The sequence below is a fragment of the Girardinichthys multiradiatus genome, chromosome 4 (genome assembly GCF_021462225.1).
Source record: "Girardinichthys multiradiatus isolate DD_20200921_A chromosome 4, DD_fGirMul_XY1, whole genome shotgun sequence".
Lineage (NCBI taxonomy): Eukaryota > Metazoa > Chordata > Actinopteri > Cyprinodontiformes > Goodeidae > Girardinichthys > Girardinichthys multiradiatus.
Window position 1 is genome coordinate 12,776,444 of NC_061797.1, and position 27,833 is coordinate 12,804,276.

At 42.6% G+C, this 27,833-nt stretch overlaps 1 protein-coding gene across 1 annotated transcript in view; it reads left to right on the forward strand.

Annotated features, from left to right (window-relative positions):
* Positions 1–19,715, forward strand: part of LOC124866503 (RNA polymerase II elongation factor ELL2-like) — a 34,715-nt gene extending 15,000 nt beyond the window's left edge. The window contains exons 3-12 of the mRNA XM_047362306.1: positions 2,725–2,852; positions 4,579–4,742; positions 7,537–7,781; positions 9,520–9,644; positions 10,223–10,325; positions 11,460–11,937; positions 12,515–12,563; positions 12,934–13,105; positions 13,222–13,266; positions 18,069–19,715. Coding sequence (XP_047218262.1) covers positions 2,725–2,852; positions 4,579–4,742; positions 7,537–7,781; positions 9,520–9,644; positions 10,223–10,325; positions 11,460–11,937; positions 12,515–12,563; positions 12,934–13,105; positions 13,222–13,266; positions 18,069–18,179 — 1,620 coding nt within the window. The 3' untranslated portion in view covers positions 18,180–19,715. The remainder of the gene's footprint in view (positions 1–2,724; positions 2,853–4,578; positions 4,743–7,536; positions 7,782–9,519; positions 9,645–10,222; positions 10,326–11,459; positions 11,938–12,514; positions 12,564–12,933; positions 13,106–13,221; positions 13,267–18,068) is intronic.
* Positions 19,716–27,833: the final 8,118 nt, after the last annotated feature.

Sequence of the window (27,833 nt, forward strand, 5' to 3'; positions counted from 1 at the left end):
AAGCTAGAACTAATTGCACATATTTGAATTTATTGCAGATTTTCCCTTATCCACAGGTGGTAAAAAATATACGGATAAAATCTTTCTAGTATTTGGTTAAATATGCTTTAGAAATTTGCAAAGAAATTATACACTTTCTTTTGTCATAAGCAAGCTTTTTATTGTCCTTTTTTAAAACCCACTTTTTGTGGTTCAAGGTTCAATTGTACATTGAAATTCAGGAATTTTCTTTTTTTATTATTGTTTTACCCACTTTCTACAATGCACCAGTACTACTGGCATCTCAACAGACCCTCACCATGATGCTTCCACCACCATGCCTGACAGTTGGTACAGTGTTTTTACGTTTAAAAACTTCACTATGATTCCTCCAAACATACTTCCTGTTAATTTGTTTGGCCAAATTGACCAGTTTAGATCTCATTTTGACTGGGGTCAGAGAGTCGAAGCTTGGACACACTTTGGTGTTCCAACAGGTGATCCCAAAACGTTCATGAAAATTAGTTTTGGTATGGATAAAGCAAGCTAACATTATGCTTCTGAAATGACCCTGACCTCAACAATCGAAAAATTTTTCTGGACTACAAAAGTCGAATCTATTGCAGAAAACCAACCAGGTTAAATAAACTGTCCATCTGCTCACCAAGCCCAGGGTAGAAACTTCTTTATTCAGCAGGTGAATGTGCAGAGCATTTTTTTGCATTTTCCCTTAGACATTGAGTATTAAACAGATAATTTCAAATAAAAAAGAAATGAAAATGAAAAAAGGGCATTGGAATCCCCTAAACGGTAAATCTGTGTCTCGGAAAACTAAACGTTTTTTGTTTTTCTTTGTTAGATCTGATATTCTGTAATGTTTTGTAAAAATACGTTAAGTGGCACATTAACCCATTAAATATCAGTATCTTGCATATGCATGTTGTAGTGTCTGGGCAATTATATTGCTAGATGAAAGGCCACAAGAGCAGAAGGTAGAGAAATTTCAAAAAAGACCCTTGACTCTGACATTCATGTATGTTAACACTGACTCCTATTTATTGTAGCCAGTTACATACAATATATTCCCAAAAGTATTCCCTCACCTATCAAAATAATTAAAATCAGGTATTCCAATCACTTCCGTTGCCAAATTTCCATAATATTAAGCATCTAGGCAAGTAGACTGTTTCTACAAACTTTTGTGAAAGAATGTGTCGCTCTCAGGAGGTCAGTGAATTCCTGTGTGGTACTGTGATAGGATGCCACCTGTGCAACAAGTCCATTCATGAAATTTCATCCTAAATATTCCATCATCAACTGTCAGTGTTATAAGAAAGTGGAAACAATTGAGAACAACAGCCACTCAGCCACCAAGTGCTAGACCAGGTAAAATGACGGAGCAACTGCAAATGCTGATGCAGTGTGTAGAGGTCGCCAACTTTCTGCAGTCATTCACTACAGAACTCCAAACTTTATGCGGCCTTTAGATTAGCTCAAGAAAAGTCCATTGAGAGCTTCATGGAATTGTTTTCCATGGCTGAGCAGCTGCATCCAAACTGTACATTACAATGCAAATCGTTGGATGCGCTGTTGTAAAGCACACCACCACTGGACTCTACAGCAGTAGAGGCCCGGTCTCTGGAGGGACGAATCGCCATATCGTCATATTGAACCCTATGGATTAAGAATGGGATGTCACTTAAATTCGTATGCGAGTCAAGGCAGGTGAGCGAACACTTTTGGCGATATGGTGTAGTTTGTCTCCTGGAGCATTTGAGCTTCTATTGTAAGGCCTTGCTGCAAATTTCCCTACTTGTCCAAGTGTCATGTTATGCTCTCTCAGACATCATTTCAGCACTTGTCCTAAACCTTTCTCTGAAGCAGAGCAAATGTTGCAGATTTGCATGTGTCGGTCTTCAGTGTTTGTTTCATGTTTCAGCCTTGACTCTGCTGCACTCCACTGAATTTGCCAGGAAATCTAAAGGATTACTCAGTAAAGTTGTTTGCAATGCTTGTGTAAATACTTTTACTTAAGGTTATCATACTGTAGAAAAATATGGTACATACTGGTCTGTGGCTATTGTTAAAAGGGTTTTCACCAAATGCTTCAGTTTTCCAGTTGGTTACTTTGCTTTTCTTTTGCTGACCCGCATATATCTTTTTGTTGACGCTAGTACCTGTCCAGGGTGTGCCCTACATCTCAACTACAGTACCTAATCTTTGGACTTTAAAACATTTTATGAATACTGTTTACCTAACTGAAATACAGTAGGTCTCTGTATCCTTTTGTCATATTGAACACTTCACTGCTTTTGAACATATTAAATAAAACTGAACAGAGAAGACCAGAATAAGCCTTTTTTACATTAACTATTCTCTTCTTGGACTAGACTGAAATGGTTTTGTCCTCAAGCAGTCAAGAAAGGGAAAGTAGGAACTGATTTATGTTGATTACAAAAACTACAGCCCTGTGTTGGACACAGTGCATTTGGCTGCAGAGTCTATGTAGATAGTTGCTTTTTCCTCTGCAATAACTTGACAGTTTTGAAAGGTAGTGAATGATGCATGAATTATCTGGAGTGAGTTGACAAGTCCAAGCTATTGGCTGGTTCTGGCCAGCCAATAGCCAAGTTTTAAGGCCTTTCTTTAAACTTCAAAATGTATTCCCACATGTAGCCCATGTATCTATCAATCGCATTTTAGAGAACTCTTTTTTTTTTTTTTTTTTTCCTGTCTGCCTCATAGTACATGAAGATCCCAGCACCTACACCAGAGTTACCTTCTGCTCTGCGCATCTTCTCCTTCTACTTATCCAGTGACAGCAAAGACCAGCCACAAGCCAGTTTTGACTGCATCCATCAGTACATTTCAAGGTATGGTGATAACCAGTTATAAGCTGTTATTTTCACCAGAAATATGGCTTTTCCTGTCCGATCTCTACTTTCTTTAAAGGTTCCAGGCTGCCGATTGAGATTTTGTAAGATTCCAAATATATTTTCTCAGTGTAATGCATAGATAGCAAAAATGGGCTGCAATTTATTTCAAAAGAGGTAGTAATATTGGTTCCTACAGAAAATGGAGAAATTAGATTATCCCCATTCTTACATTCAAGCATTTGCCCCTCACTTTATCCATTTTTATTTTTCCAAAAAAGTACCAACCTCAGATCAGAGCCAAACAAACAAAAGTTGCCCACTTCTGATCTCTGGCTGTTCAATCAATGCATCTCCAATGTTCATTATTGTAAAATGCAAATCAACATAGACTTATCTTCCCACTGTGATTGGTATGTGTACAATCTGATTTCACGGTTGTGATCTTGGATGGAATGTTTTCACAGCTCATCACTCAGTCACTCTATTTTTAAATACTTGACTACTTAATTTCTCTGTTATATATACATCACAAGGGATGCCAAATTCTTTTTATTTGTTCTGGATGGATCCTTTCATTACTAAAAAGTTTGTTTTTGTAGGTTGAACAAGGCAGTGCTTGTGTGACATTGTCATGGTATGATACCCTTAAGTAAAACTACGACAGTTTATTGGCATTTATACAAAAACACCTGAAACAACAACCTATAACATGATCTTCCTGCTTTTATTTAAAAAGCAACAGCTTTTTCTACTGCAAAAAACAATATATTGATTGTTATTGTTCTTTTTATAAAATGTTTTGCTGTTCTGCTCATTTTAGAGCAGCTCTGAGAATGGCATTAATGAGAGGGATGGGTGCTTCTTTTGTTTCTACAATATGACTCCCAAAGTGTTTACATGCCCCCAGAAAATTCCCAACAGCCAATTTTGGTTGTGGTGTTACAGTGGTAGCTGTAGAACATACTTTCATCCAGCTGACAGGGAGTGTGCAGCAACAAGTGGGGGAGGGGCACAGTCTCAACCACAATGCTTCGTAACTAAGAGTTGTGACGAAGCTACAGAGAGCTGAATTAGTTAAAGTCTGTTGCTGCAGTTAACAAAATCAGGAGAATTAAATACATACATCTGCACATTTTCCACACCTGATTCCTAACTCCAGCTTTCAGTTTGCAAATGACAGGTCACACTCTGACCATATATGAGCAACACGTAGGACACAGACAGTTGTGCATAGACACACTCACACTGAAGGGTAATTTAGACTGGCCAGGTAACTTAACTTGCATGTTTTTGGACAGATGAAGGAAGCCAGCGTACCCAGAGAAAATCTACGTATGCACTGAGAGAACATACAAACTCCAACTAGAAATGTCTTGTCCCTGATTCAACTCTTCTTGCATCAAGGCAGCAGGATTTTTTTTTAAGTGAAAAGAAAGTCAAATCTTCGTAAATCTTTATTGCACTCGTGCACAGGTTCATTTAACAACTATTTACCTCTGTCTAAGATGATCCCTGTTGAGCAAGTATGCTCTCTGAGCCAAAGTAATCCTGGTGGTTTTCCATCGGCTCTGTACTGCCTTGAACCTGGCTAAATCCAGCCTGTGACGTAACATACAGCCGTAGATTTATCTAAGAGAATTTCTTGTACAGAGTCATGTCAGGCTACAAGAACACGAGGAGAAATCTTGCTCTTTAGCGGCTTTGCGTTTTCTTTGTTTCACAGCGATGGCCGTGAGCAGCTGGAGGGCCAAGGCAGCATCCAGGACAAGATCACCGTGTGCGCCACTGACGACTCCTACCAGATGACCCGCGAGAGGATGTCTCAGATGGAAAAGGACAGCTGGAGCCGTTCAGCCATCGAGATCAAACCTGGAGCCACACATCCAAGTAAGATTAGACCAAAGGGTCTCTTGGTATGGAAAAATGCTGTGCATGAAAACATCTCTCTGTAGAGAGGGCAAAAACCTTCGTACTGAATGGGGGAAGAAGAGATTGGCTGTGGATACAATGGTCCATTATAAGATCAAAAATAGAAAAGTAATAGCACCAATAAAATCTTTTGGAATATTTGTTGAAGTTGAACAACACTGCTTAGATCACTGCTTGAAGCTGAAAACCAGACATTTTCCTCTTGTGGTAAGTAATGAAACCAGATGTGCAGGCTGGCCCGTTGCTTATAAAAGTCTTGTCTTCAATATTTTTGTTGGATTCTGCTTTTCAGCCTTAGTGTATCTCTTTTACCCACAAATTGTATGCTGTTGGTCTGATGGTGTTCAGTACCAGGTATCTTTCTTGAAACCAGGCTGTGATGATGTTCAGAAGCAGGCTCTTTGTTTGGGACTCAACTATACAAATGCTATTTGCTATGCACTGTTGTCTCTTTACCCATTTGAACACATCTTTGCAGCAAATGTTTAACTTTGTTGTTAAACGGTAGGAATCTGAAATAGTGCAGCACCATGTGATGGTCTGAAAGAGTTTTATGGGCTTCAGATAATAAATCAGTGAAATGTTTGCCATGGAGAAAGCTCAAAATCCAATTTTTGTGTTTTTCTTTCCAATCTTGAATCCAAGGATACCTTGCAGCGATGTAATCATAAGAGAAGACAAACTGGACAGCTACTCTCTGTCTATCATTGTTTGCCTCCACTTCAGCCTTTGCTGTAGTTATGCAATCATTTTTCTTGGCCCATTTCTGGACCCCTATGTCGAGGCTGGAGCTCCAGGGGAGCTGAACCTCCAGCTAATGTGGACCAAATTTAGACTCTGTATATTGTGTAACGAGCTCTTAAGCTCAAAATGGCAAAACAAATGGATTGTGTGGCCAAAAGGATCAGTTTAAACTGCTCTCTGAACTTTACTGTGATTCTGCGCAAATGTTTCCAACTGCAGAACACATAAAGCATGTCAAATCTGCATCTGACTCACAGTTCATCAGAGTATCTTGCAGTGTTTTCATAACACTTCAATGTCTCCACAATTTGTTATGATGCAACCAGAAATTTCAATGTACTTTTATTGGGATTTTATCTGATAGAACAACCCGCAGCAAACTCTGATACCCCTAAATGTAATCCAGTGCAACCAATCGTCTTTAGAAGTAACCTAATTAGTAAATAGAGTCCATCTGTGTATAATGTAATCTGAGTGGAAATGCAGCAGTTCCTTGAAGGCTTTGGGGGTTTGTTCGAGAACATTTGGGAACAAACAGCACCATGAAGACCAAGGGACACATCAACTGGTTAGGGAAAAAGTTGTGGAGAAGTTTAAAGAAGGGTTAGGTTAACAATATCCCAAATGTTACGATAAGGCAGTCCACATAAAACTGACTAGCTGGGCCAGGAGAACATTATTCAGAGAAGCAGCTAAGGGCCCATGGTAACGCTAGAGGGGCTGCAGAGATCCACAGCCTAGGTCAGTGTCACATGCAGTTTTGGAAGACAAGCTGTTAAAAACCAGACTTGAGACGGGGGCTTGAGGTCCAACTTTAGAAGAACAGCAACTCTAACATACAACCAGAAATGCAGCAGAATGGTTTAAATCAAGACATATTCATGTGTTCGTGTGGGTCAAGTTAAGTCCAGACCTTGTTCTAATTAAAAATCTTTGGCAAGAGTTAAAAATCGATGTTCATAGATGCTCTGTGTCCAGTCTGACTGTTGTTGAGCCATTCCGCGAAGAAGAATGGGCAAAACCTTAATGCTCTATATGTGCAAAGCTGATGGAGACAAATCCCAAAACACATGCAGCTGTAACTGGAGCCATTCAGTAAATTAGAATATTGTTAAAAAGTTCATTTATTTCAGTAACTTAGCTCATTAAGTGAAACACATTATATAGATTAACTGCACACAAACTGATGTTTTCAAGCCTTTGTTTCTGTTAATTATGATTTTCTGCTTACACCTAATGAAAACACGACATTTAAGATTAGAATATTACATTAGACCAATAAGAAAACTTATTTTATACATAAATGTAGGCTTTTTAGAAGGCATGTTTTATACCTGCTTAAAGATAGTTATTAAAAAAATACTCTTAATCTGACAAACATTCCTCATTGGACCCCATATTCTAATGTATTGAATATGACTGTACATTGAAAGAGGCTTCTATGCAATGATTATAAATCTAGGAAGTTATACGTAAAATCATTTATATTTTTTGCTCAGTTATCAGATTGCAGCTGTGCGGTGGTTACAGGGGCTAGTGCTGTTATTTATATGGGTCAAATAGCACCAACATGCACGCCTTATCGTTGTTGATATGAAATCCACTACAGTAGATGACAAATAAGGCACAAAAATCCAGGATAATAACATGCACAGTGTAATATATCCCAAGGCAGACACGCTTCAGTGGTTGAAGAGAAACCTCTCTTTTGCTGAACTTCTCCCCCCATTTCAACCTTTATTAACCAGGATTAGCGCAGAGAGATGATGGCTTTCATGGCTCAAACATGCCCAGTCTGCTTGCAAAAGGAATGTAAGCAAAAATCAGTTATACGTTTACATCCTAGAGGAATAAGCACCATGAGCGTTTATTGTAATCATTTAACTGTCTTCTTGTGGAGAATAAGAAACATTAATAATGACCTTTTTTTCTGTCTGATCTTACCAAGGACCCAATATCTGACCAAATACTTCTTCCTACAAATGTGGCTCATCTCCCCTGTGTGCAGGTAAAAATCTCAAGTACCAAAAAAGATCCGCTCCCCCAGCTGCTTCTGACACCAACTTCTACAAGCAGTCAGCCAACAAAAGGAGGAACAGCAGCATGCCTGCCCCCATCCAGAAGCCCCTGAAGGAACGCATCATCCACCTGCTGGCCCTCAAACCTTACAGGAAACCAGAGCTTCTCCTGTGGCTGGAAAGAGAGCGAGCTGGAACAAAGGACAAGGCTGAGCTGGGTGCTGTGCTCGAGGAGGTAAAAACTAGACCATGTGCACACACTTCAACATAAACGGTTCACACAGTTTGAAAACAGTGACTTGCAAAAGTATTGATACCCCATGATTCACAAGGGATGTTGTAACCATGTATCCCTTTTTTCCAAATTCTTATACAATGTGTTGGTCTTTCACATAAAATCCCAGTAAAATACCATGAGGTTTGTTTAGTTGTAATGTGACCATGAATACTCTAGCAAGGGACTGTATATTTATGTGACATACATTTACATCTCGGCTAAAGAAAATCCTTATACACACTGTGGCGTGTCTGTGTGCTCATACCTGTAGGATGTAGCTGTGCACCCGTCCCACACATAGAAACATATCTACCTCCACATTAACCTGTTTCTGAAGGGATTTTGTCATAAAACCCAACCTGTACATAGAAGCAATGTGTTAAAGGCTGGAACACTAACGACATTCATTTCTAGGAAACAGTGATGCTTTCCCTTTAATTTACCTAAGCAACAATCTTTATAGTTACTGAAGCGTGTGTAACCGTGGAGCTAAAAGCTATAAACCAGCATCAGGTCTCACAGACCTTTCTGGGTTATTGAGGATTGTTCTGGCTATTCTTGGTTTATGAGGTTTTTTTTGTTTGTTGTTTTTTAATGATCATATTCGTCTCTGTGTTCTTTCAAAGCCCTTAGCCCCTCAATGCCTGGCTTGGGGTGGTCGGGGGTTTTATAGTTTGTTGTTTCTAATTAGGTCAGACTGTAATTGCCTCTTCAGAGATGCTGTTTGCTGTTGGGCAGGCTGCCGTGTCAGCAGGCATCACAAAGATGGATGTCCTCAGAGAAAGGCAGTCAGCTATGAGACTATCACAAAGAAAGTGTTTGGCTCTTAGGTGGCAGCAGAAGCATTGATATAGTTTAGTTTTTTAGCTTTGCAGCTGTGCATCTAATTATTATAAATAGATTATGAATGCAGATCATTTTAACGAGGAAAAAGGGTTTTGTCAAATATTTAAGATTTTTAATGATGATGCATTTAGTTTTTATAAATATTCAGATGTAAAGTAGGAGTTTGTCAGTCAGGCATTTTTTTATACCGCTTCTTCCATAGTGGGTCGCGGGGAAACTGGTGGCTATCTCCAGCAGTCTATGGGTGGGAGGCGGGTTACACCCTGGACAGGTCGCCAGTCCATCGCAGGGCAACACAAAAACAACCATGCACACACTCATTCACACACCTAAAGGCAATTTAGAGAGACCAATTAACCTGTCTTTAGACTGTGGGAGGAAGCCGGAGTACCTAGTGAGAACCCACGCATGCACAGGGAGAACATGCAAACTCCATGCAGAAAGACCCCGGGCCGGGTGTCGAACCCAGGACCTTCTTGCTGCAAGTCAACAGTGCTACCAACTGTGCCACCATGCAGGAGTTTTGCTTTAGTGTTCACATTATGATCCAAAAGCCAGAAGCTTATTTAAAGACAAAACACTTAAAACACTACTTTTTAATTTTCTGAATAATTGACTTTAGTGGCTAAATGATCAGATCTTTCCCATGTGAACTTTTCTCAAGACATTAAATCTCAGTTAACTTCTTTATGTTCCCGCCCTAACGCCTCCATGCATCTTTTTTTTTTTTTTACGGTTGCTGTCGCTATGGGTACTAAAAGGCATTTGTTTGTATTCTCCAACGTGGACCCAAGATGTTAGAGCATCATCCACCTTGCTCATTTAATGGACAGTGTTTTCCATGTTTTAGGTGGCTAAAGTAAATCCCAAAGACAGCAGCTATTTGCTGAAGGAGGACTTCTACAAGCATGTGCAGAGGGACTGGCCAGGCTACATCGAGGAGGAGAAGCAGCTGATCCGCAAGCTGCTGTCCAGGTGAGTTAGAGGCAGCGTGCCTATTATAGTCCCTGGCAGAACATCTGGAATCACTACCATAACAGGATGTTCTTTTTAGCAAAAGAAAAAAAATATTTTTAACAAAGGAATGTATTTATATTCAATATCTTCAATATTTGCACAAGTCAAATTATGCAGATTATTCTGCAGTTATGCTGCATATTTCTCACTAGACTGACGCTATCTTTGTGTAGATTGCGTGATCAGACATGGAGACTTTTTCCCTTGCTTTAAGCTTCAGACAGGTGCTAGCCCACTTATTCTGTCAGCCTCACTCATTTCTTTATGAAGGGGATCATCACTCAGAGACATAGCATGTCCGCACCTGTCCCTCATTCTGTTTCACTTTCATACTTTCATACTCAATTCAATTCAGTTTTATTTATATAGCGCCAATTCACAACACATGTTGTCTCAAGGCACTTCACAACAGTCAGGTACATACATTCCAATTAATCCTAACCATTGAACAGGGCAGTACTCACCTCTTCTCTAAATCCAAGTGTCTTTTGAGTAACTCCAGTTTACTTACCCTGTTCTCTTTGTGTGTATAACAGAAAACTTCAGCCCCACATCAGCAAGAAATCAAGAAACTTTCGAGCAAGCTTTTCAACACCTGTGACCCCTGAGGATCCAAGCACAGCAAAAAACCCAGCTGTGGTAAATTAATGTTTTCTTGTCAATAATCTTTCACTATTTGCAAAACTGGAGCAACTAGTCTTGTTAGTAGAAATCCTACTAGTATAGTGGCCTCTTTGAGTTATGCTGCGTTTCATTTTTCTCTGAATTTGGAGCTCGGATCTAGGAGCTGATCGGGTTCTGGTTCCAACTCTGAAAACCAGAAGGATTTGCTAATTGTTAAGGCTCCAACTATTTTTAGTATATTTTGTGTACTTCAAAGACAAGGAACATGTTCACGGATAGATGTTGTACAGTACTATGTGTGGATCTGCTTTAATGAGATGCAGAAATGGTACCAAATAGGTTACACCTGGGCTGTAGAGAAAATTAATAATTGCGATTATTTTGCCCAACGTGCAAATGACTGCTCATTGCATTTTTTTGTTTCATGCCTGAGTTTTTCCAGGTATGAAGAGATGCGGTCTACCGCAGGACTGCCATCATTCCTTCTGCTGCTTTTTCAAAACATGAGGGTTCTGCCTTTGAAAGGGGTGGAAGTGCACATCAGTCTGGAACAATTACAAAATAAAAGCATACATGCAGAGCGGAATAGGCTAGAACAGTAAATAATGGTATTTTATTGTTGTAATTAAGTTTTTTTGGGATTGTTTGGAGCAACAACCGAACAAAACATTTTGATTTTTTTGCACAGTCCTACCTGAAACTTTCATTACGTTTTACATGCAGCATCAGTATTGGAAACTGAACTGGGGGCGGCCCAGAGACCACCATCGTTTCCAGTCAAAATATTAAACTCGCTACAGTTGCTTTCCTAAAAAGTCCCTAAAAAATAAAAAAATCACTCTACTACACAGCATTAATGTCAACAGAACAAAAGTTCACTATTCACTCTCAAAAACAAAGGTAACATCTTGGTACAACCGGCATCAAATACGGTCTTCATGGAAATGTTGCTGTCATGTTTGGGTACACCGGTTTCCTTTTAATATAATGTTACTGCCCAAACAGATTTTTATTTTCTTTTGTTTAGTAATGTAGTTTAGAGCAGGGGGGAGGTTGTCATGACATTTTGTATGTAGGACGGAAGGATTACTTTGAAAATGTTTTAGATGTAATTATCATCCGTTTCTTTTCTTTCCTTTTTATTTCCAGAAACGTCCGGTTCCTTTGGACTCACAGGAAAGACTGGCAGCGAAAAGACAAAAACCTTCTGACCAAAGGCTACACCACCAGTCTGCAGCTAAAGCACTCGTGACCATTAAAGGAGCACATGATAATGCAGCTGTGACCCTTGACCCCAGCCCCAACTCTAGTATTGAACCTCAGAGGACCAGTGGCATTACTGGTGACCTGTGTGGCCTAAATGTGACCCACTGTGACTTTCCTTTTGTGCATGCCACATCTGATGGACACATATCTGAGAACAGAGAGCAGGACCCCAAAGTGAACAAGCTCAAAATGCCCCAGAACAACTCTGACTGCACTCAGCAGCAACTAAACAACAGCCAGCACAGAAAGAAGAAATCTAAAAAGCACAAAGAAAAGGAGCGAGAAAGGTTAAAAGATGACAAAGGAGCTGAATGGCTGCAGTTGAGTCCTGATCTCAAGCAGAATCCAGATAAACTTGACAGTAAGCCCACCACCCCCTTTCTTTGTTTCATATATTTTCTTTCAACTGACTCAGATCCTGAAGCGCCTTTACCTTATTCCCCCTAATTTTGGCCTTCTCAGCTTCTATGTGGCATTCTTTTATTTCTGTCTTAGCTTGACACCTGTTGCCGCACATTCTTTAGCTCATTTGTATCTGATCTGCTCCTGTGGCAACTAAAATATTAGTTTAGCCATAAACACTGAAAACAGATGACCAGAGAGGGCTTCAGGCTGCAATCGGACAGCACCACGGGCCGGGCATTTATGCATTTGTGACGGTGTTTGCTCCTGTGAGCCAGCCCTCTCGAGTCCTCGCTGTCTTCTGTGGCTTAGTGACTCAAAAACAGCTCAAACAGAGCGAGAGGTCCCCTGACGCCCATTAGCTTTTAGCCTGTCTGAACTGAGATGGGCGGCACAAACACCCTCACGCTTTGCGGTTCTTAGGGAAACAAAAACACAAAGCTTAACATTCAGACAACAGCTGAGCTTCATGTCGATGACTGCACTGACTCCACTCCACTTAATTGAATTTTCTTAATCTCATGTGTTTGCTTCAGATCTTGACATCACAAGTGCTGCGGCCTCTGAGAAGCCGGATTACCTGCTGTGAGTGTAAACAGGATGTAAAGTTACTGATCTGTGTGCTGTAGCTGCTGGTGAATGTTGATTTTGCTGACATTATCTTGACAAAAAACAGATATTATTAGCAGAAGTGTTTTGTTATGGGTCAAAAGCTGGTTATTAGATTTTTCCTTTCATTACATTTTTCATGACTGTCTTGCTGCCCTCTTGTGGCAAAATAATTCACTGCATGAGAAGAAACTTGTTAGAAGTAGACTTTAGAAAGCAGAAACATTTTTGGACAGCTGTCTATTGAGATTAGAACAAAATCTGGCTACTGTGAACAATAATGAACAAAGTGTCTTGTTACACTCATTTGTTTCTGACAACCTCTGGGTTTTGTGTGTTCTTGTAGGGCATACAGCCCCATCACACATTCGGAGCAACGACAACAATATCAGGAGGATTTCTGTACAGAGTACGATGAGTACAAAGACCTTCACTCCCGGATTGCAGCCATAACACACATGTTTGTTCAGCTGGGATCCAAGATCAATACTCTGTCTCCTGGCACGCAGGAATATAAGGTGCACATCTACAGCTTATCAGAAACGGGGCATGCAGCATAGAGACAAACATGATTTGTTGTACAATCTAAATGATTTGCAATAAGTTGGTAATTTATTCTTTTTTTTTGGTTTAGACAATGGAAGACCAAATACTGGAAAAGTACAGCAAGTTTCGAAAGGTAACGGCGCTTAAACAACATTGAGGTTTTTGAGGTTCCTTTTGTGAATTTCTTGCTGCTCAAATTTAGACCTTTTTGTTTCTATCCACGCATCCTAAATTTTATATCAAGACAAATGACCTGGAGTCTTAGATCAATATTTTTTCAAGCTGTAATAGGGCTGCACAATATTAGGAGTACTTGCAATGTGCAATAATATTGGCAACTGTTCGGACAACAGATAATTAGAACCCCAGATAGTGAGGATTCTTTCCAGCTACTGAAGGAAAAAACTTCCAGTTTTCCTTCTCAACAACAAGCTTTTATTAAAAACATTGCTTCTCACCAATGACCGCTATTTTGCTGTTGAAACAATTTAGTTGTAGTTAAGGACTTGACCGCCTTCTAGTTTTAACCTTTTAAAACGTTTTATGCTGCATTAACCAACAAGTGTCACCAAATGTATTACAGGCATAGGTAGCCTGAATGCACAGTACCTGAATAATTACCTCACACTTGTTGCAGTTAAGGCAGTTTTTGCAATATGCATATTGCATACAGCGATATTGCAATAACGCTCGTACTCGTACTCGTCGTCTTCCGCTTATCCGGGACCGGGTCGCGGGGGCAGCAGACTCAGCAGAGACGCCCAGACGTCCCTCTCTCCAGACACCTCCTCCAGTTCCTCCAGGGGGAGCCCAAGGCGTTCCCAGGCCAGCCGAGAGACATAGTCCCTCCAGCGTGTCCTGGGCCGTCCCCTGGGCCTCCTCCCGGTGGGACGTGCCTGGAACACCTCCCGAAGAAGGCGTCCAGGAGGCATCCGGTATAGATGCCCGAGCCACCTCAACTGGCTCCTCTCGATGTGGAGGAGCAGCGGCTCTACTCCGAGCTCCTCCCGGATGGCCGAGCTCCTCACCCTATCTCTAAGGGAGTGCCCGGCCACCCTACGGAGGAAGCTCATTTCAGCCGCTTGTATCCGGGATCTCGTTCTTTCGGTCATGACCCAAAGTTCATGGCCATAGATGAGGGTAGGAACGTAGACCGACCGGTAAATTGAGAGCTTTGCTTTTCGGCTCAGCTCTCTCTTCACCACAACAGACCGGCACAGCGCCCCCATTACTGTGGCAACAGCACCGATCCGTCTGTCGATCTCCCGCTCCATTCTTCCCTCACTCGTGAACAAGACCCCGAGATACTTAAACTCCTCCACTTGAGGCAGGAACTCCCCTCCAACCTGAAGAGGACAAGCCACCCTTTTCCGGTCGAGTACCATGGCCTCGGACTTGGAGGAGCTGATCCTCATCCCAGCCGCTTCACACTCGGCTGCGAACTGCCCCAGCACATGCTGTAGGTCTTGGCTAGAGGGGGCCAGCAGGACCACGTCATCCACAAAAAGAAGAGACAAAATAAACTGGTCCCCAAACCAGACCCTCTCCGGCCCTTGGCTGCATCTAGAAATCCAGTCCATAATAGTTATGAACAGGACCGGTGACAAAGGGCAGCCCTGCCAGAGTCCAACATGCACCGGGAACAGGTCCGACTTAGTGCCGGCAATGCGGACCAAACTCCTGCTCCGCTCGTACAGGGACCGGATTGCCCCTAATAAAGGGCCCCCGATTCCATACTCCTGGAGCACCCCCACAGGGCATCACGAGGGACACAGTCGAATGCCTTCTCCAGGTCCACAAAACACATGTGAACCGGTTGGGCAAACTCCCATGAACCCTCGAGCACCCTGTAGAGGGTATAGGGCTGGTCCAGTGTTCCACGGCCGGGACGAAAACCACACTGCTCCTCCTGAAGCCGAGGTTCGACTATCGGTCGGACTCTCCTCTCCAATACCCTGGCAGGATTGAGGAGATCCTCGAAGTACTCCTTCCACCACCCAATAACGTCCTCAGTCGAGGTCAGCAGTCTCCCGCCCCCACTATAAACAGTGTTGGCGAAGCACTGCTTCCCCCTCCTGAGGCGCCGGACGGTTTGCCAGAATCGCTTCGAGGCCAACCGGTAGTCCTTCTCCATGGCCTCACCGAACTCCTCCCAGGCCCGAGTTTTTGCCTCTGCCACAGCACGGGCCGCAGCACGCTTGGCCTCACGGTACCCGTCAGCCGCCTCAGGAGTCCCACAAGCCAACCACAGCCGATAGGACTCCTTCTTCAGCTTGACAGCATCCCTTACTGCCGGTGTCCACCACCGGGTTCTGGGATTGCTGCCGCGACAGGCACCGCAGACCTTACGGCCGCAGCTACAAGCAGCAGCATCGACAATAGATGTGGAGAACATGGTCCACTCGGATTCTATGTCTCCAACATCCCCCGGGATCTGGTCGAAGCTCTCCCGGAGGTGGGAGTTGAATACATCCCTGGCCGAGGGCTCCGCCAGGCGTTCCCAGCAGACCCTCACTATGCGCTTGGGCCTTCCAAGTCTGTCCGGCTTTCTCCTCCTCCAGCGGATCCAACTCACCACCAGGTGGTGATCAGTGGACAGCTCAGCCCCTCTCTTCACCCGAGTGTCCAAAACATGCGGCCGAAGGTCTGATGATACGACAACAAAGTTGATCATCGACCTTCTGCCTAGGGTGTCCTGGTGCCAAGTGCACTGATTGACACCCTTATGTTTGAACATGGTGTTCGTTATGGACAATCCGTGACTAGCACAGAAGTCCAATAACAAAACACCACTCGGATTCAGATCGGGGAGGCCATTCCTCCCAATCACGCCTCTCCAAGTGTCACTGTCGTTCCCCACGTGGGCGTTGAAGTCCCCCAGCAGAATAATGGAGTCCCCGGGAGGGGCACTATCCAGCACCCCTGACAGGGACGCCAAGAAGGCCGGGTACTCTGCACTACCACTCGGCCCGTAGGCTGAAATGATAGTCAGAGACCTCTCCCCAACCCGAAGGCGCAGGGATACGACCCTCTCATCCACTGGGGTAAACCACAACACGAGACAGCTGAGCTGGGGGGCAACAAGCAAACCCACACCAGCCCGCCGCCTCTCCCCGTGGGCCACTCCAGAGTAGAAGAGAGTCCAACCCCTCTCAAGGAGATGGGTTCCAGAGCCCACGCTGTGCGTGGAGGCGAGCCCGACTATTTCTAGTCGATATCTCTCGACCTCCCGCACAAGCTCAGGCTCCTTCCCCCCCAGCAAGGTGACATTCCACGTCCCTAGAGCCAGCCTAAGCATCCGGGGATCGGGCCGCTGAGGTCTCCACCTTCGTCCGCCACCCAATCCTCTTTGCACCGGTCCCTCACGGTTCCCCCTGCAGGTGGTGGGCCCACTGGGGGATGGCCTCGCGTCTCTCGTTCGGGCTTGGCCCGGCCGGGTCCTGCGAGGAGCAACCTGGCCACCAGGCGCTCTCCGACGAGTCCCGACCAGGCCTGGCTCCAGGGTGGGACCCCGGCTACGCCGTACCGGGCGACGTCACGTGCCTCGATATTTTGTTCTTCATGAGGGATTCTTGAACCACTCTTTGTCTGACCCATCACCTACAGCCTGTTTGCCATGGGAGACCCTACCAGGGCATTTAGGCCCCAGAAAACATAGCCTCTAGGGTCATTTGAGCACTCAAACCCCTCCACCACGTTAAGGTGGCGGTTCAACTTTAGCGATAACGCTAAAAGTTGTAAAATATATTCTAAAGCCCCAAACTACAATGAGAAATTTTGTTTGTCAGACTGGTGTATGGCTTTGTGGTAAATTAGGCAACCAAAACTACTTTGACCTAACTTTTATGTTTCTAAAGGGCACAATCTTAGACTGTTCTTTAAAATGCTTCAGTCACCATGAGAACACACATTGCTATGAGAATAAATACATCTACTGAACCTTTTTTCAGGTTTTGTACCATTTCACCCACAAACCTCATCAAGGATTTTATGTGACAGACCAACACTAAGTACTGCATCATTGGGAAGTGTAAGGATATATGGTTTGCTATTTTTTAGAAACATAAATCAAGAAAGTGTCTTGTGCATTTATTTTCATTCCCCTGAATAAAATCCAGTGCAACCATGTGTCATCAGAAGTTACCTATCTAGTAAAAATAGTCCACTTGTGTGTAATTTATTCTCCAGATAAATCCAGATATTCTCTGTAGGCCTAAGAGGACAGTAATGAACAAACAGCATAATGAAGACCAAGGAACACAGAGGACAGGTCAGAGAGAAGGTTGTGGAGAACCCAGGGGTCAGAAGACACCAAAAACTGAACTTTTTGGCCTACATGAAAATTTATATGATGCAGTAGGGTGACAATTTCCTTCACCAGGTGTTGAGAAGCTGTCAGACTTGATTGGAAGCTATGGTGGAGCTAGACACAGGGTAATCCTGGAAGAAAACCTCTCAAAAGACTTGAGTCTGGGGCAGAGGTTCATCTTCCAGCTGGGCAGCGACCCTAAACGTACAAGCAACTGTTGAAAGAAAGCCGTAAAAAGTCCTCTTTGTGGAGAAAAAGGTTCTCTGGTTTGATGAGAGCCAAAATATATTGTCTTGACCAAGAAAAAAATGAACACTGAATTCCAACCTGAACACACCATCTCCATGGTGAAACATGGTGGTGGCGGTATTATGATGTTTTTACTATACAAATGCACATATCAAATTTCTATTTGTAAAAAATAATTAAGAAAATTTATGATTTTCCTTCCGGTTGACAATGATGCGCTGCTTTGTGTTGGTCTGTCACATAAAACCTAAAGGAGGTTTGTAGTTGTAACAGTATGAGGTCAGTGGATGTAAGTGCATGTATATCACCGAACTGAACATGCTCCATGTTTGGTGAGGATGATCGTTGTACTGACTCACTGTCTTCTTTCTCCACAGAAGTTTCCAGGCTACAGGGAAGAAAAGAAGCGCTGCGAGTATCTTCATGAAAAACTGTCATACATCAAACAGCTCATCATCGACTATGATCTCTCTAAGGCCTCTTTATAGCATTTGCTTGCATATTTTAAAAAATGTCAACTTTGCATACCCAGCTCGAGTGCTGATGTGTTTTTAACAGTGATATAAACAGTTTTGAAAGAGGACATCAGCTTTTTCCGCACACCTTCACTCAAACCACAGATGGAACTGTGAGTTCTTGTAATATATTAGCAACTGAGTGTTTCAGTCTCTCTGAGCAGTCAAAGGGGCAAGAGGGTCAAATCTGAGTGAAAAATCACTCAAAGGTATTTGGTTGGAAAGTAGGCTTGATCTTAACTTATTTACTGTGCTTTTTTGACACTTGTTAAATCATTTATTTTCTTTTTTATACCTTTTATTCTTCTAAATATGTCTTTTTGCAGTGTAAGCCAAAATGCTTTTAGAAATTGCCTTATCTAGGTGAAATAGGTGAATCAGCCCACATGTGAACATAAATGAATCCACTTCATTTGTTGCCCCTGCAGTCTCCTCACAGATTTTATGCTATATTACACAAAATGGTGAATTACAGTGTTTTGCAAAATTATTGAGATCTGGAGCACTTCTTTGCAACAGAGTAGTGCATATTTTTCAAATGGAAGCAAAACGATACATGGCTTGAAATTTGTTGAGGTTTTTTTACAAGTAAAAAATCTTGATTTCCGCTGCATGATCCTGCCACTACCATGTTTTGAGTTGGGGTTGGAGTGTTTAGGCTGATGTTCAGTGTTAGTTCTCCTTGTTTTGCATGTGGTCCAGAAAATTCAGTTTTAGTCTCATCTGTCCCCTACATGGCTTGTGGCAAACAAACATTTGCACGCCACACTTTTCAAATTTTGATTTTACATTTTGATTTTTTTCCATAACGATTTCATAAACCATGTATCCTTTTCCATTCACTGTAAAACTATACATGATGTTGTGTTGGTCTAAATCCCAAAGACATACATTTGAGGTTTGTGGTTGTAATGTCACAAAATGGGAAAAGGTTTAAAGTCAGAATACCTTTGCAAAGCTCTGTTTACTAAAAATATTTAGCATTAGAGCCCATGTGGGCTGAGGGACTTACAACTGAGTTAGTAACATTTGTTACATTAAAATGACATGTCACACTCTATTTTATTTAGATTTATTTTAAAGAGAACAGAAAAGGCTGAATGGATTCAGTGTAATCGACATCTGTGTTGTCTCCGAAATGCACTTGAGTTTAAAGTATTTATTTATCACATTCCCTGTCTTTTGAGCATCTGGTAAATGGACCAAAGCGTTTAACTAGCACATCTGCTGAAGTATTTTAACCAATAGAAGAAAAACACTTGCGTGTATGTTGTTTTTTTTGCATTGAACTACTGATGTATTTATTTTCAGCCAATTTACCTATGTCCTGTGACATTAGTCATCTGAGCTTTTAAATCAAAGTGTTTGCAGCCATGCAGCCAGGGACATGATGTAAGAAAGATTGAAAGGTATCTTTTAATTTAATCTGTTTCCGTCCTTAGATTCTCTTGCTTTTAGTTGCCTTTAAAAGCATCGACTATAAGTGAATAAAAACAAATGCTGCCAATACTTGAGCTGGATTTCATCAACTGCAACCAACATGGATTACACCTGCACGGGCTTCTTTTCTTTTTTACAACTCTTTTTAAATGTTTGTTTCTTGTTTTAAGAATTTAAATGGCATGACACAACCTTACCTGTCTAAACCTTTGCATCTTCTACTCAAACATCTCTGAGGTCTTCAGGTGAAAGACGGCAAATAACATTTTCTAGTGGTTAAACAACAGTCTCTATTTCAAAATTAGAGCTGCACGTTTTTAAAATAGATCCATGTTTACTGGCAGCACCATAATCTCACCAGAAAAACAAAACTTAAAAATCCAACCATTCATTTCTGTACATTTCATCAGTGGAGAAAATCCAAAATTAAAAAATATATATATTTTTTTGTTTGTTTGTTTACTCACCACAAAATCTCAGGATGTTTGACCATTTGTTTCTGTGTGATCTCCATAGCTGTTCCAGAGTTCTAGGTTATCTCTGATGAATTAGCGTGGGCTCTGGAACCCATCACCTCGAGAGGGGCCGGACTCTCTTCTACTCTGGAGTGGTCCACGGGGAGAAGCGGCAGGCTGGGGTAGGTTTGCTTGTTGCCCCACAGCTCAGCCATCTCGTGTTGGGGTTTAACCCAGTGGATGAGAGGGTCGCATCCCTGCGCCTTCGGGTTGGGGAGTACCCGGCCTTCTTGCCGTCCCTGTCGGGGGTGCTGGATAGTGCCCCTCCCAGGGACTCTGTTATTCTGCTGGGGGACTTCAATGCCCACGTGGAAAACGACAGTGACACCTGGAGCTGGAGAGGCATGATCTGGAGGAATGGCCTCCCCGATATGAATCCGAGTGGTGTTTTGTTATTGGACTTCTGTGCTAGTCACGGATTGCCCATAATGAACACCATGCCCAAACATAAGGGCGTCCATCAGTGCACTTGGCACCAGGACAACCTACGCAGGAGGTCAATGATCGACTTTGTTGTCATATCATCAGACCTTCGGCTGCATGTTTTGGACACTCGGGTGAAGAGAGGGGCTGAGCTGTCCACTGATCACCACCTGGAGGAGGAGAAAGCTGGACAGACTTGGTAGGCCCAAGTGCATAGTGAGGGTCTGCTGGAAAGTCTGGCGGAGCCCTTGGCCAGGGATGTATTCAACTCCCACCTCTGGGAGAGCTTTGACCAGATTCCAAGCGATGTTGGTGACATAGAGTCCTAGTGGACTATGTTCTCCGCATCTATTGTCAATGCTGCGGCCGTAAGGTCTGCGGTGGCTGTTACGGCAGCAATCCCCGAACCCGGTGCCGGACATCGGCAGTAAGGGACGCTGTCAAGCTGAAGGAGTTATGTCGGCTGTGGTTGGCTTGTGGGACTCCCGAGGTGGCTGATGGGTACCGTGAGGCCAAGCGTGCTGTGGCCTGGGCGGTGGCAGAGGCAAAACCTCAGGCCTGGGAGGAGTTCAGTGAGGCCATGGAGAAGGACTACCGGTCGGCCTCGAAGCGATTATGGCAAATCGTCCGGCGCCTCAGAAGGGGGAAGCAGTGCATCACCAACACTGTTTACAGTGGGGGTGGGGAGCTGCTGACCTCGACTTGGGACATTATCGGGCGGTGGAAGGAGTACTTCAAGGATCTCCTCAATCCTGCCATCACGCATTCCGTGGTGGAAACAGAGGCTGGGGACTCGGGGTTGGACTCTTTCATCACCCAGGCTGAAGTCACCGAGGTGGTTAAAAAGCTCCGCGGTGGCAGGGCTTCGGGGGTGGATGACATCCGCCCTGAGTACCTCAAGTCTCTGGATGTTGTGGGGCTGTCATGGTTGACACGCCTCTTCAACATTGCGTGGCGGTTGGGGACAGTGCCTCTGGACTGGCAGACTGGGGTGGTGGTCCTCCTTCATAAGAAGGGTGACCGGAGGGTGTGTTCCAACTACAGGTGGATGACACTCCTCAGCCTCCCTGGTAAGGCCTGCGACAGGGTATTGGAGAGGAGAGTCCGGCCGATATTCGAACCTCGGCTTCAGGAGAAGCAGTGTGGTTTTCGTCCCGGCCGTGGAACACTGGACCAGCTCTAAACCTTCTACAGGGTATTCGACGGTTCATGGGAGTTTGCCCAACCGGTCCACATGTGTTTTGTGGACCTGGAGAAAGCATTTGACTGTGTCCCTCGTGATGCCCTGTGGGGGGTGCTCCAGGAGTATGGAATCGGGGGCCCTTTACTAGGGGCAATCCGGTCTCTGTACTTAGTGCATTGCCAGCACTAAGTTGGACCTGTTCCCGGTGCATGTTGGACTCCGGCAGGGCTGCCCTTTGTCACCAGTCCTGTTCATAACTTTTATGGACAGGATTTCTAGGTGCAGCCCAGGGCCGGAGGGGGTCTGGTTTGGGGACCAGATGATTTCATCTTTTCTTTTTGCAGATGACGTGGTCCTGCTGGCCCCCTCTAGCCAAGACCTACAGCATGCACTGGTGCAATTCGCAGCCGCGTGTGAAGCGGCTGGGATGAGGATCAGCTCCTCCATGTCCGAGGCCATGCTTCTTGACCGGAAAAGGGTGGCTTGTCCTCTTCAGGTTGGAGGGGAGTTCCTGCCTCAAGTGGAGGAGTTTAAGTATCTCTAATCCGTGTCTCTAATCCGTGGCATGTCATGGGATTTGACTTTATCCACTCACATTAAAAAGGTCATTCGCCAATTTTTCTGCCTTGTGTTACGGGCCTTTGATATACAAGCGCTAATGTGTTTAGTTAACAGATTTTGAATATAATAATTCATAATATCTTAGAATAAACTAGTAATGAAAGGGCGACTTCCGATGATGTCATGAAGAGAAAAGCCAGAGACCCTGAAAACTGGCCAAATTTTAAAAGTAAAGAACATATTCCACTGCAAATCAAATACAACTAAAGATGTCTACCCTCAGAAAAGAAGCTGAAAAGAAAAGTAAGTCTACCAGTAAGAAAGTTAGCCATCATGGTGAAGCTGCTTCAGACATGAGTGAACTTAAAGACAACATGGAGGCAGGGCTCGTGAGATGATGCAACTGAGAAAGGAACACATGGATACTGGCAATAACACCAAAGCTACGCTTTCCAGGGTAGAAACATCCTAACAAATGGTCACTTACCCTCAATTTTAACAGGAAAATGTAATTTTAGAACATCCAAACAGGGATTCTGGTACTTAGGTATTTTTATTACTCCTCAATTAGCACAACTGTTTAAATGAAAAATTGATGGAGGAGATTAAGGCAGATTTCATGAGATGGGATATTCTGTCTCTCTCACTTGTAGGTAGAATAGAATCCATTAGAATGAACATCCTTCTGAAATTGCTTTTCCTTTTTCAATCCCTACCAATAACAATACCTATGTCTATATTAACTATATTGAACAAATTGCTTTCAAGATTCATTCGGCCAAACAAACCTCCAAGAATTAGTCTGAAGACTTATGTGCCCTAAAGAACATGGGGGACTAAACATACCAAATTAAAAAAAATATTACTGGGCTGCCCAACTGAGGTCAATGATCACTTAAATATGCCAAGATGAAGACACAATTTGGTATAAGATGGAACAAGATGACTGCCGAGATGTATACCTTGATACCATTTTGTAAAAAAAAACACTTGGTCTAAGAAAAAAATCAATAATGAATGGGTTAAGTCCACACTATCGATATGGTCAGAGATTAAAAAGGTACCTAATCTACCTAGCTCTTTATGTAGAGCTATAAGAATGGATCATAACTCTGAATTCCTCCCTACACTGTAAATGCATTTCTGCAGGTGTAAAAGCAGTCTTCTAGGGTGTCATCTTGTAATCTCTTCATCCTTCTTTCTCTCCTATATTCTTTTCTCCTCTTTTTCCTTTTTGCCCCACCTCTCTTTCTTGCTTCTTTTTCTTCCCTTTCATTTCCGTCTCCTTGTCCATTGCATTTGAAATAACTCCAAAGCAGTTTCTAAGAAGGTTTTTTTCTATATATATCAAGCAGAGCATTAAAGCGTTAGCCGTAATGCTCCACTTGTGAAAGTAAATCTGTTGCGCTTCTTGGCATTCAGACAAAAACTCTGAGTGCTACTCTGCTGGACAGGACAGGGTAAAAAAAATAAAGAAAATACTTGATGTCTTAAAACAGAAAATAGTGAAGTCCCATCACAGTTACCTGCTTCAATGTGACACCTTCACAAAAACAGTCCGAACCTGAAACTTAATGAAAAGTTTTCAAATTTTAATTAACTAAAAAGCAGAAAACCTTTACATTTCTGAAGCCTTAATTATGAAATAGACCTTAAATGCAACTATCGTCTCTTGTCTAATAAACTATCCTGTCAAAAATATTCATAAAGTATGTAATTAATAAAGCTGTTGTGTCATGTAATTTCTCTATAAAGTAGGTGAACTAGAACTACGTTTTACAAAACAGTTATAGTTTTTACATTTTTATGCAATTTAAATCTTAATCATGCAGCTACATACAGCATCCATTTAAAGTAATATATAGCCATCATTTTATTAAAAGATAGGTTAGGGACAGTGAAAAGGACAGAAACCTACATCCTTCTGTTATAATACTGAGTTAACATTTACTCTAAAAAATAACATATGCAGTGGTTTTTCGGATGTTTTTTAAGTTCAGTTCCTCTTGCTGGTTGTTCCAAAAAACAAATGCACCTTTTTAAAACTTATTTGTAAATTTAAATTTTTTTCCACTATTACTTGTGATCAAATGAGATATTTGGTCAATTACTTCTTTAACACTTGCATGTCCTAACTTTGGTCTCTACACAAAAAATATCTTTACTTGGGATTTCACTCCAGACTTGAATTGAAAGACCTTAGATTTACTTGTAACAATAACTTTGTCCCTCCTCTGCATATCGGTAAAAAAAAAATACAGTTATGAAATGTTGAATCTGTTTTCAGTTGTTTTTATTGCAGTTTGTAGTTTTCTAACTCTGAAAATGTCTAGGTTGAAGTTTTTATGGTATAATCACATCTGACAGAGAAATGTTATTAGTGACTGAATCTACTCAAAGCAGACAAACACGTCAGCGGCGCCCCGAGAAATGTTTTACAGAGGGGGGGCACACGGGGCCATTAAAAATCTCGGGGTGGCCCACCAAAATCGAAACCAATGACTGACTTTGATAAAAGTTGTGATGTACTATTAATAGGAACTACGAAAAATTTTCACAGACCATTTGTCTTTTGTTTAGTTTTTACAAATTTATATTTCAGATTGCCTGGAAAATAGCTTTTAAAGTTTCACAGCATTACTAGAATAAAGTAACAATCAGGGACGTACACAGATAGACACGAAGTGGTGCTAGAGCTCCTGCCCTTTTATCCTATGGACAAAAAAGTGCCCTCCTGAAACCTTTTTTTTTTTACAGTGTATAGTGTGGGGCCCAAGGTACAACTTCTGAATTCTATAATACCAGGGCCCCAGGTTTTTGAAATTTTGATCGACAACCACCCCCCTTCCAACCAACACACATAGTGTCCCGCCTCGTGTGTCTCTCAGCGGAGACGGGCTGCGTGCAGAGCGGAGAGTTGGACCTGCACTGGTCCAACTTACCTCTCCTCCCCTCCGCCGTCAGATAGAGCCCTGCCCTGCCGGCTAACCATCCAGGAATCAAACAAAACGAATATACTTGCTTACTAAACTTTAGATGAAAAAGTTAAAACTTCACCTGCCACCATTTTATCTAAACAGAACAGGCCAATCAATGGCATACCATTACCTGCTATGTCTTCTATGGCCGCCACCATGCGCCAGGAGAATGTCTACAATTTATGCTGAAAAGCTTTATGGAGATGAAGATTTCATTTTTCAGCACGACCTGGCACCTGCTCACAGTGCCAAACCCACTGGTAAATGGTTTACTGACCATGGTATCACTGTGCTCAATTGGCCTGCCAACTCTCCTGACCTGAACCCCATAGAGAATCTGTGGGATATTGTGAAGAGAACGTTGAGAGACTCAAGACCCAACACTCTGGATGAGCTAAAGGCCGCTATCGGAGCATCCTGGGCCTCCATTAGACCTCAGCAGTGCCACAGGCTGATTGCCTCCATGCCACGCCGCATTGAAGCAGTCATTTCTGCAAAAGGATTCCCGACCAAGTATTGAATGCATAACTGTACATGATTATTTGAAGGTTGACGTTTTTTGTATTAAAAACACTTTTCTTTTATTGGTCGGATGAAATATGCTAATTTTGTGAGATAGGAATTTTGGGTTTTCATGAGCTGTATGCCAAAATCATCCGTATTAAGACAATAAAAGACCTGAAATATTTCAGTTAGTGTGCAATGAATCTAAAATATATGAATGTTAAATTTTCATCATTACATTATGGAAAATAATGAACTTTATCACAATATGCTAATATTTTGAGAAGGACCTGTACAGCGTTCACTCCTCCTGGATAAGAATGTAGAGACAGTGGACAGTCCCTTGCATTGACTTTGCAGCAATGGCTCATACTGAGCAGGTACAGAGGTTGGATAATGAAACTGAAACACCTGTCATTTTAGTGTGGGAGGTTTCATGGCTAAATTGGACCAGTCTGGTAGCCAGTCTTCATTGATTGCACATTGCACCAGTAAGAGCAGAGTGTGAAGGTTCAATTAGCAGGGTAAGAGCACAGTTTTGCTCAAAATATTGAAATGCACACAACATTATGGGTGACATACCAGAGTTCAAAATAGGACAAATTGTTGATGCACGTCTTGCTGGCGCATCTGTGACCAAGACAGCAAGTCTTTGTGATGTATCAAGAGCCACGGTATCTAGGGTAATGTCAGCATACCACCAAGAAGGACGAATCACATCCAACAGGGTTAACTGTGGACGCAAGAGGAAGCTGTCTGAAAGGGATGTTCGGGTGCTAACCCGGATTGTATCCATAAAATATAAAACTACGACTGCCCAAATCACGGCAGAATTAAATGTGCACCTCAACTCTCCTGTTTCCACCAGAACTGTCCATCGGGAGCTCCACAGGGTCAATATACACGGCCGGGCTGCTATAGCCAAACCTTTGGTCACTCATGCCAATGCCAAACATCGGTTTCAATGGTGCAAGGAGCGCAAATCTTGGGCTGTGGACAATGTGAAACATGTATTGTTCTCTGATGAGTCCATCTTTACTGTTTTCCCCACATCCGGGAGAGTTACGGTGTGGAGAAGCCCCAAAGAAGCATACCACCCAGACTGTTGCATGCCCAGAGTGAAGCATGGGGGTGGATCAGTGATGGTTTGGGCTGCCATATCATGGCATTCCCTTGGCCCAATGCTTGTGCTAGATGGGCGCGTCACTGCCAAGGACTACCGAACCATTCTTGAGGATCATGTGCATCCAATGGTTCAAACATTGTATCCTGAAGGCGGTGCCGTGTATCAGGATGATAATGCACCAATACACACAGCAAGACTGGTGAAAGATTGGTTTGATGAACATGAAAGTGAAGTTGAACATCTCCCATGGCCTGCACAGTCACCAGATCTAAATATTATTGAGCCACTTTGGGGTGTTTTGGAGGAGCGAGTCAGGAAACGTTTTCCTCCACCAGTATCACGTAGTGACCTTGCCACTATCCTGCAAGAAGAATGGCTTAAAATCCCTCTGACCACTGTGCAGGACTTGTATATGTCATTCCCAAGACAAATTGACGCTGTACTGGCCACAAAATGAGGCCCTACACCATACTAATAAATTATTGTGGTCTAAAACCAGGTGTTTCCGTTTCATTGTCCAACCCCTGTATTTTACTGTTGGCTAAGAGGTCAGGATGTCTAGATTATATAACCTAGTGTTTGAGTAGTGCTTGTCTTTTCTAAGCTTTTCAGCTTATTTACCATTTATAAAATAAACATGTGTTGCCAATATACATTTTTATATTAGTCCGACCTAGAGGAACTCCACAATCTTAATCACATTGAGCATCCAACATTCGAAACAACTGGCGTGATAGAAAAAAGAAACCGTTATGTACAACATAACATATTTTGGGAACTTCAATTTTTACTGTTATTTGTTAAAATCTCTGTTTTTTAGCACAGGATTTAAGTTTAAAAACATTGTCTGTTCTGTTTTTGTTTGCCTTATTTTGAGAATAAACTGTTAAAAATAAA